This window comes from Lepidochelys kempii, chromosome 21, assembly GCF_965140285.1.
Source record: "Lepidochelys kempii isolate rLepKem1 chromosome 21, rLepKem1.hap1, whole genome shotgun sequence".
NCBI classification, from domain to species: Eukaryota; Metazoa; Chordata; order Testudines; family Cheloniidae; genus Lepidochelys; species Lepidochelys kempii.
This window is the reverse complement of record NC_136400.1, coordinates 3,478,960-3,489,288: the sequence shown is the minus strand read 5'-3', so window position 1 is coordinate 3,489,288 and position 10,329 is coordinate 3,478,960. Positions and strand designations below refer to the sequence as shown.

At 43.5% G+C, this 10,329-nt stretch overlaps 1 protein-coding gene across 1 annotated transcript; it reads right to left on the bottom strand.

The window, feature by feature from the left end:
• Positions 1-4,792: 4,792 nt before the first annotated feature.
• ADORA3 (adenosine A3 receptor) lies at positions 4,793-9,923 on the bottom strand. Its single transcript, XM_073319909.2, has 2 exons — positions 9,412-9,923; positions 4,793-6,126 (listed from the first exon to the last, which is right to left on the bottom strand). The coding sequence occupies exons 1-2, from the start codon at positions 9,759-9,761 to the stop codon at positions 5,505-5,507; spliced, it is 972 nt and encodes a 323-aa protein (XP_073176010.2). The 5' UTR covers positions 9,762-9,923; the 3' UTR covers positions 4,793-5,504.
• Positions 9,924-10,329: the final 406 nt, after the last annotated feature.

Here is a 10,329-nt window from a genome sequence, read left to right as displayed (position 1 = left end):
CTGTTCATTACCTGAGTCCACTTGCACACCAGGGTAGACATCATCCCCTGTCAGAGGCTGTGACAGGTATTAAACTGGTTCTATACTTCATCTTAGTCACAAGGCCAAGAAATAGAGCATTTTTAACAGTAACTTCCTTGGATGAGCGGAACAGAATTGCTCCCTTTCAACTTTCCTAGAATAGCCTTTATCAGGGAAAAAAAAGCCTGGCTCCTACATCCTATTTCCACTCTCTGCTATGCTTACTGGAAACAGCAGATGCTACCAATCAACTACTGGTATTTAATGTAGTTTATCAGCTGGAACTTGTTCTAGTCAAGATGTGGTTTGAAAGGGTCTTGAGACTATTATTATTATTTGCATTCTTGCGGTGCTAGGTGCTACCCAAACACGGGACAAAGAGCCCCGTGCCCCAAAAGCTGACAATCTACTCAGGCTGCTTTCTCTGATTACCTGGGGAAGGACAGTGGGTGGAGTTCATGCTAACTTAAATGTCAGACCTCTAGAGAAAGTTAGTATGATTTGGAGGCACACAAGGCAGATGCCCCTTGGATTAGAAGTCAGTGTTGCAATTTGATTAGCTGTGATACTTCAGCCATCAGAGCTATATCCCGTTTTAACAAGGACATTGGCCAATTTCAGCCTGCTGTGACTTATCACAACTTCTTGTTTGTAAAATGGCAGAAGCTATAGCCTAGAATCCTCTAAGGCAATTGCAGGTAGGAGGCCCCCTTCATACTCCTTTGAGACATTCAGAATGTGCGAGTTCACACCGTATTGCACCCACTCTTTGTTCTCTATGTATTTGACTTTGGATTTTTTAAAAATATTAGAAAAATTGAAAGAACGTGAGCATGGCTGGCTAATCATTCTACTGTGTCCATGCCCTGCCATGCTCCAGTGATCAGGGTATAAGAACTGCTCTTATATGTATTACAGTAGTGCCTAGCCGCACCAGCAGAGATCAGGGCTCCAGTGTGCTTGGCATTAAAGAGTTTGCAGTCCAAAAAGAAAAGACCCCTAAAAAGAGGGAGAAATTTCCATTTTTCAAAAGGGGACCTGAGGTAGATGGAGGAATTGAATGTAGATCTTCCAGATCCTAGTCTAGTGTCTCAATCACAAGCTTGTTCAGTGTGGCTATGCGGTTTTCAACCCTAGAGCAAAATTAACTTTCCCTGTTTTTTCCCAAAGTCTCTTTTGTTTGCAACAGTGTATTTCACTTAATACTTAAAGCAAAGTTTTGTTTCCATCAGCTACTCTGATAAGTGGAAGTTTGAGTTTCATTCTTTCATCACTGCCCTGGCTTCCTCTTTTTCGGGTATTAGTCTGAAACTGTGTCTGGAGCTTTGTCTTGTGTGTGTGGTTGCAGTTGGTTTTCAGTTCTCTATTCCTCTGGTTTCTCTGACACAATCACTCTAGTTCAGGGGTAGTCAGTAGGTGGACCATGGGCCAAACCCAGACCGCCAGATGCTTTCGAAAGGACCCTGAAATCTTTTTATTTACTTATTAATATCATCACTATTATTTTTTTTCTTCTCTGGAGTCTGGACCTTGACTATACCTTAACCGAGAAATTTGGACCTTGACAAAAAATAATTGACTACCCCTGCACTAGTTCATCCCACTTTCCACAAACACTCAGGATGCTTCACAGCGATGTTTCAAAAATGGAGAGACAGAAGGACAGTCAGCGTCTGGTCAAACCACATGAGGTAACACTGAATCCAGTTTCAGAGTAGCAGCCATGTTAGTCTGTAGCCGCAAAAAGAAAAGGAGGACTTGTGGCACCTTAGAGACTGAATCCAGTGTTGAGAGAGAGCCAGGTATGAATGAAAGTTCTCAGGGACAGGCAGGGCAATTAGGGAACAATGCAACTACTGAGAACTATTCAGCAATCAGTTGGAGATGCATTCAAAGAGCTATGTGGCCTTCTCTCCGATTCCCATAAGTTTTCCTTTTACTCAACTTACTTTTTTTGCTGGACTCCAAACATATCGGTAGCTAAAATATAAAGATGAACAAAAATACAACAGCATGCTTGAGATATATTGCTGAGCAGCTTTCTGTCTTCAAGACCCTTTACAAACATTAAGTAATAGTTATGACACCCTGTGATATAATTATTTTCTCCATTTGACAGATGGCAAAATTGTGAGAGTAGTTTAGTGACTGGTTGAAAGAGAAGCCACTGCCAAAGCTGTGATTAAAATTCAGGAGTTCCTGGGTCAGACAACACAACACGCCTCTCTTCAAATATTATTCAGTCAGGATATGCCCAGGCTGCTAAGTACTGTATTTTGGAAAACAGGAATACACACCTGTCATAAATATAAAGGGAAGGGTAAACCCCTTTATAATCCCTTCTGGCCAAAGGAAAAATCCTCTCACCTGTAAAGGGTTAAGAAGCTAGGATAACCTTGCTGGCACCTGACCAAAATGACCAATGAGGAGACAAGATACTTTCAAAAGCTCGGGGGAGGGAAAAGCAAAGGGTCTATGTCTGTCTGTGTGATGCTTTTGCCGGGGACAGAACAGTAATGGAGTCTTAGAATTTAGTAAGTAATCTAGCTAGATATGTGTTAGATTATGATTTCTTTAAATGGCGGAGAAATTAAGTTGTGCGGAATAGAATGGATATTCCTGTCTGTGTGTCTTTTTGTAACTTGAGGTTTTGCCTCGAGGGATTCTCTATGCTTTGAATCTAATTACCCTGTAAGGTATTTACCATCCTGATCTTATAGAGGTGATTCTTTTTTACTTTTTACTTCTATTAAAATCCTTCTTTTCAGAAACTGAATGCTTTTTCATTGTTCTTAAGATCCAAGGGTTTGGGTCTATGGTCACCTATGCAAATTGGTGAGGATTTTTACCAAACCTTCCCCAGGAAGTGGGGTGCAAGGGTTGGGAGGATTTTTGGGGGAAAGATGTTTCCAAAGAACGCTTTCCTAATAAATAAACCCAGATAAACGTTTGGTGGTGGCAGTGGAAGTTCAAGGGCAAAGGGTAAAATAGTTTGTACCTTGGGGAAGTTTTAACCTAAGCTGGTAAAAGTAAGCTTAGGAGGTTTTCATGCAGGTCCCCACATCTGTACCCTAGAGTTCAGAGTGGGGAAGGAACCTTGACAACACCTAACATCTTTTCCAACTGACTCTGGTCAATACCCTTATGAGAAAATGTGAAAGACAAAACATGCACCGGGAATCTCTTTACTGACTTTTGAAATTATAAAAGCTGTACCTACAGCTGTGCTAACTCACTGGTATTCCCATAAAAGAACTGGTATATTGTGTCCCTGTGGCATATTTTGTTATCTTCCCCACCACCACCACCAATGCTGCCTGTTATTGTCTGGAGTGGTATGTCTCAACAGGACACGTCCACTATAGTGTGGTTCTGGGATTTATTTATTTTTTGTGGGGGAGGGTTAAGTGAATTCCAAGTTGATAAATGGCTGCCCATTGACAGGAACTCCTTGTAGGGCTAAGAGGAGTTTAGCCTCCATAGCCCGTTCAGCCTTTGGTCCTCTCTGCGGAGACTGCCACCAAGGGGCCCAGCTGAGAGTGAGGTTTGGTGCTGCAGACACCTGTCTTCCAGTGAATGTGCTGGAACCCAGTTCTCACAAGGTACTGAAAAGGCATCAGATGCATAGGTGTAACTGTGGCAAAAAGTGGGAAGGAGTGTCTGGATAAAAGCACTAGACCTGCAGCAGCACTGAAAGGGAAATGGAGAGGATAGCAGAAAGCTGAGTGGGGAGGACGTTCCACTGTCAACCACTCAGTGGTTGGACTTATGATCAGAAGATAATAAATCTAGTTGACCAGCTCAAATCTATCCCAGGATACCTGTAAACAATAGTTAATAATATAACTGCTTTTCATTGCTGTCCTGGGACAGATCTGAGCTGATGAACTAGAGGCAAAAGGATCTATATCTCATTTATCAGTAGACAAAGTCATTACCTCATCATGAAAAGTTCACATCTTTGAATCAAGACCGGAAATCTTTCTAAAAATACCAAAACAAGTCAACACTCTAGCTCAACCACAAGCTATAGGCTGGTTACCGGAATCACTGGATGAGGTTCTATGGCCTGTGTTATGCAGGAGGCCAGACTAGATACTCATAATGATTCCTTTTGGCCTTAAAACCCATAAGCTAATCGCTGGTGCAGACAATGTGCTTTAGAAAAACATGGCTGAGTTTGGACTAGATTCTACTAATCCTGCTACCTTTGTATTTCTGGTGAAGCCTTTCTTTCCAGCATGTGTAGAATGAATGAGCAGAATATTCAGAGCATATATTTCTCCCAGAGCCTGTTAATGCGCAGGGTTATCAGTCTGTTTACGTTATGTGGATATAATTTACCCAGATAATTCAATTGCCATTCTTGATTTATGACCACTGCTTTGTGTGATTCTTGCTGGGAGTACCCAGGACTCTGAGGCACCTTGCTACCATCTGCCCTTAGCATGAGGACGCCTTCTCTGTGCCTGCTGGGGGTCAGCTCCCCAACTCCACTGGCCATGGGCAACATAATCACTCCGCTCTAGGCCTTGCAGGCCCCGCTGTCATTCTGCAGGTTAGCAATAGGCACACTCCAACCTCTGAGCATCTCCCTGGAGTGACAAGCCCTTGTGCCACTGGACACTCACAGTATTCACAGATTTGCTGCTTCCAAAGAAATGGTACAAGCCAGTTTACCAGTCCCACTTCAGAGCACCACTCCGCTGAACACACAGCACTGAGATTTGTTTATAGTTAAATCAAATACAAGATTATTTAACAAAGCATAACAATTTGAGTAGAAGCAAGTAGAAGTATTGGAAACAAATGGTTCCATAAAGAATAAAATCATAGCATGCATTCTAGAGCCTAGACTTAATTAACAAGATACTCTCACGGCTAGTAGAGTATTGCTCATCTAAAATCCTTGCAGCACTTTCTAGCTAGGCTGGCTGTGACACCCTCCCACCCCTTGCATGAGATATGCATGCTGTCAGTTTGCTTCCAAGGTGAAGGTTTCAGTGTGTCCCTTTGCACACCAAGATATACCCCAAACAATCATTTGTCTTTATTCATAAGCAGGACACTCTCCTGCTGTTTTTTCTTCCTGTAGATTTCCTCTCTTGTAGATTTTCACAGTCTCTTAATTAGCACCTGGCTCAATATGCAAATAGGCATACATTGTGAGGCATACATTGCTCACTACACAATACACAAATGATCAGACAGGGAGATATTACCACTTGCCTGAAAGGAACATTTCCAAGGTATGTGACCTGCTTTAACTCCAAGACCTTAAGAACATTATTTTCGATATAGATACATAACTCCTTAAATATTATCCATCCATTCATATTGCCGTGGTTATGATGACCAGTGGGCTACTGGCTCTTGGTAGAGACCTCATTTGCCATCCTTTGGTGAATTATTATGCATATATGTGACCCAGGGAACCCCTGTAAAATCCTGTGTGTGCCCCCTGGACCTTCTGCCAGTTGGCATCAAGGGGTCGCTGGGTCGCAGTCTGATGTTTGCTCCATGCTAGGACTGACCAGCTTTGGACTCGTGCACAGAACACAGGCTCTTAAAATAAGAATATAAGTATCTTTGAACTTCTTTATCTTGCAAGCATAGACAATGGGGTTCATGACCGAATTGGAGTGAGACAGCAGAATGCTCACGTACAACAGAGGCGATGGGATATGACATTTGGGACAGAAATAGAGGATACAGTTTAGAATGGACAAAGGCAGCCAACAGATAGCAAACAAGAAGAGGACGAGGGCCAAAGATTTGGCCGCCTTGAACTCCTTCCCATAAAACACTCTTGCTGCATTCATGTTTGTTGCACTTTGACTTAGCTTTGTCCGGATAATGTAGAAGATCTCAATATACAGAGCACACATGAGGATCATAGGGATGAGGATCCAGGCGAAGAAGCTGAAATATACCATGTAATCCATTCTCATCACAGAGGTGAATTTGCACTTGAGTTCACTGGCCCTTTTTGTGTTAGTCCTTTGATTCCATCCGAACATGGGGACAAATCCTGTCAGCAAGGACAGAAGCCAGCAAATTCCAAGAGCCACCCAAATTCTTCTCTTTGTGGTGATTATTCTGTACCTGAAAAACACCACCCCTGTTAGATGTGATTCTTTAGTGACAGTGAAGCAACATCCAAGAATTCATGCCTTCAAGGGCTGTAGGTTCATTTGTGGCTGACTTGAGTGCTCAGCTGTCTTTTGGACAAGGTATCTTATTGCAGGTACTTTGTACCATATGTGGAATGATTAACTGGTTTTAACCAAGTCTGTCTCTTACCATTTGGCCTGCTTTGGATGGCCACATTTCTGGTCTGGTGCTGATCTCAGCATGTTTGAGGCAAGGATATGATTGCCATTGCCAGCGGCTGATTCTGCTACTTTCCAGCTTTCCTTTAAGGACCTGTCCATTCATATTGTAATTTACACTATTCCGCCAGACTATACTATTCCTCTGCTCCTGGTTATCTTTTAATGTAGGGCCTTTGCTCATAGAAATATGGCCCGCTCTATTAATTTAGATGGGAAAAAACAAACCCAAAGAGTTAAAGATTTAAATTGACCCAGTCACTGCCCAACATTAAACAAGGTTCAGGGTTTGGTAAACAGAGACCTCAGCCTACTTAGCATCATGGCAAATGCACTATGGAAAAAGAAAAGGAGTACTTGTGGCACCTTAGAGACTAACCAATTTATTTGAGCATGAGCTTTCGTGAGCTACAGCTCACTTCATCGGATGCATACTGTGGAAACTGCAGCAGACTTTATATACACACAGAGAATATGAAACAATACCTCCTCCCACCCCACTGTCCTGCTGGTAATACCTTATCTAAAGTGATCATCAGGTTGGGCCATTTCCAGCACAAATCCAGGTTTTCTCACCCTCCACCCCCCCACACAAATTCACTCTCCTGCTGGTGATAGCCCATCCAAAGTGACAACTCTCTACACAATGTGCATGATAATCAAGTTGGGCCATTTCCTGCACAAATCCAGGTTCTCTCACCCCCTCACCCCCCTCCCAAAAACCACACACACAAACTCACTATCCTGCTGGTCAGTTTGGATGAGCTATTACTAGCAGGAGAGTGAGTTTGTGTGTGTATGGGGGTGGGGGGGTGTGTGAGAAAATCAAGGTGGGCCATTTCCAGCACAAATCCAGGTTTTGCGAATACAGACTAACACGGCTGTTACTCTGAAACCTGGCACTATGGAAAGTCTTTTAAACCCTTTCCCTTTCGCTGGAGAGAGTTTTGAAAGAACTCCTTTCCCCCTTCCCATTTGACAGTGTCTTAGATGGTAATAACTGTCCTTTAGGGAAAAGAGAAGACATTAGTTAAGATGGGCTGGACCTGTCATAGATGCTGCTGTTAAACTTCAGTCTCACTTCCCAGAGGACAAAACAAAACGAACACGCACAAAGGGGGAAAGAAAGGAATGGCAAAGATAGAAAATGGAACTTCTCTCTCTAGCATTGACTCTCACCGCTGGAAAAAACCCAGGCCTAGCACGCAGTCTGATCAGCCACTCCGAAACCCAGAAAACTCGTACCAGTGTTGGTCTTTTGAGGGCTTTTAGCTGCCTCTTTCTGGTCATAGGCTTACACCAGTGTTGTAAAATAGACAGTCTTGGCTGGTTGAGCCAGACTCTTAGACAGAAGACAAAAGAAGAAACATGGGAAAGAGAAGAAATAAGGATGTGGAAGGAAAAGGACATCTTGGGGAGTGGTGAGGGGTGACAAAGTCTCACATCCTAGACAGTGTTCAGGATTTAGTCAGAGCTGATAGAGGAGGCAACGTTATCTGGGTCCCTCTCTCATGGCCCGATCTGGTCACGACATTTGTGAGGATTAGGATGAAGGAAGTCCGGGGACCCAGGAGACTGCAGGGCAGGTAGTCGTCACAGTGAAGCTTACTCCTAACACTTCTTTCATCTTTTAGTTAGACAGCATCACAGTAGCCAGCTTTCCCCCCAATGTCTCTTCTTTTAAGGATCTCCAACAAGAGTGGTGGGTGGAATAGCCTATCCCCTCATCATCTTGTCCATCTGTTAGACCTAATTTCTGACCCACTAGTTTTGGTTCATTGATTACTGGTCCCACACTTCTCTTGTTTACCAGGCATAATCTTAACACAGTCCTTAATTATATCTGTAGGTTTTTTAGTTTAGACTTGTGCAGTTTTTCTGTCTCCCTTTTGCACCTTTTCCCATCAACATATGTTGTTACAGTTCATAAAAAAATTTGTTTATGAACTTTCACTCGTTCCTTACAGTTGACTTCACAATTAAGATAAATTTGTGGACCCAGTTACTACACCAGGACTGTGTACTGTCTGCCCCTGTGCCACGGTTTTTGGGTTTGGTGGGCTTTTTTCTTTTTCTTTTTTTTGGTGGGGGAGAGGGGGGAGTGTTTTATGCCTGCACTTGGCCACTCAAGTTATAGAAAAAAGGTGTGTTTTTTATAAAATCCTCTTATTAGAACTTGCTGTTCACTCTATGCCCCTTTCTCATTTTGATCCAGTGCTGACATTGACGGGAGTATTTGAAGTGACTAGCCCCAAAATAAACAAACACAGAAATAATATAAAAATCAGGCTATACACCCAACAAAATGATTGAAGAATGAAATCATGTTTCACCAAGATCCCAGCAGCTCTCTGATCCCTATAGGCAATTAAATAATTAATACTTATTTTTTATATTGTGGTAGCACTTAGGGGCCCCAAACACGGATCAGGACTTCATTGTGCTAGTTGCACAAACACAGAGCTACGAGATAGTCCCTGCCCCCCAAAGAACTGCTCTTAAATTGATTTTACAAAGAGATAATCTTACTCTTTTTGGAACATACATTTAAAGTGAGTTTACTGCTTCAGAAACTTGCCTGATTAGAAGCCACTTCAAATAGATGGGGAAGCAGGGAGCATTTGTCATCACAGAACCATAGAAATGTATCACAGAATCATAGACTATCCGGGTTGGAAGGGACCTCAGGAGGTCATCTGGTCCAACCCCCTGCTCAAAGCAGGACCAATCCCCAATTTTTGCCCCAGATCCCTAAATGGCCCCCTCAAGGATTGAACTCACAACCCTGGATTTAGCAGGCCAATGCTATGTAGGGCTGGAAGGGATCTCAAGAGGTCGTTTAGTCTATCCTCCAACCCTGAGGCAGGGTGGAGTAAAACATAGGTGTTGCAGGGTTGGTGTGAGATGGGGGTATGAGCACTGGGGGAGACGGGGGAGCATGCCTCCAGGTCTGAGCTGGGGTGTGGCGACCAGGAGGAGCATTAGAGCATTAACAGAACCCCCCCATGTAATATGAACAATAACTTGAAAATGCAACAACCTAAACAGACTGACTCACCTAGTGGGCAGCTTCACTCTCAGGTACCTGTCGATCGCGATAGCCAGGAGAGACAGGATGGAGGCATTAGTGAAAACCACCAGCAGGCAGCACATGAAGAGGCAGGAGTAGAAGTGGATTACGACTCCCAGGCTCACCACGATGGCCAGCGGCATGACAAGGATGCCCACAGCTATATCGGCCAGTGCCAAGGAGATGATGAGGTAGAAGGTATTCGTCTGAAAAGCTGGGTTCAGCTTCACCACCCAGATGACCAGGATGTTGCCCAGGGTCGCCGATATCCCAATAACGAACTCGATGGTGATGTAAACTGCATCCAGGCTGCTTAGAGTCAAGCTGCTGTTTGTCATGGTGAAGAGCAGGGTGCCTCCTCTGCAGGCTCAAGGGCAGGAAGAAAGGAGGAAGACACCAACAGGAACAACCTTGAGTGGGATTTTTCTTCCACAATGGCACCAAAACTCAGCTCTCCCAGTGACTTTCCTCACAATAACTACAGAACTGTGCAGAACTTTGTCACCATGGAATCATGCAGTTAACTGGCTGTCACCCCTCTTTAGCATTGCACAAGGGTAAATTGTACCTGGATGTCTATGCCACATGATCCTCCCTTGTGATTTCTCCTTGTTAATGCCAGAACATCTCTGTGGTTCCTTCAATATCCTTTGAGTACTCTGGCAATTTATTTTGAAGTGGTCAGAAATCTTGTAGCAACCCAGCCAAAAACCCACCTGCCTTCACTTGCTCTAGCTGTTGTCACTCCCCAGTGACACTATTTTAAAGCTGTGAACTTTTTTTTTCTTTAGACTTACCAATGTCAGTTAACCACATCTGATTCTAGATAAGCAATTTCTATTCTTCTTAGGAAGTGAGGCAGTTAAGAGGAAGTCACCAGAATGTCTGATTTCAGCTCCCCACTTG

Bases quoted from the DNA above. Each gene is read 5' to 3' on its own strand.
- ADORA3 (XM_073319909.2), bottom strand. From the start codon at position 9,761: ATGACAAACAGCAGCTTGACTCTAAGCAGCCTGGATGCAGTTTACATC. The intron at 6,127-9,411 runs GTGAGTCAGTCT...GGTGTTTTTCAG, and splicing joins AGAGTGAAGCTGCCCACTAG to GTACAGAATAATCACCACAA.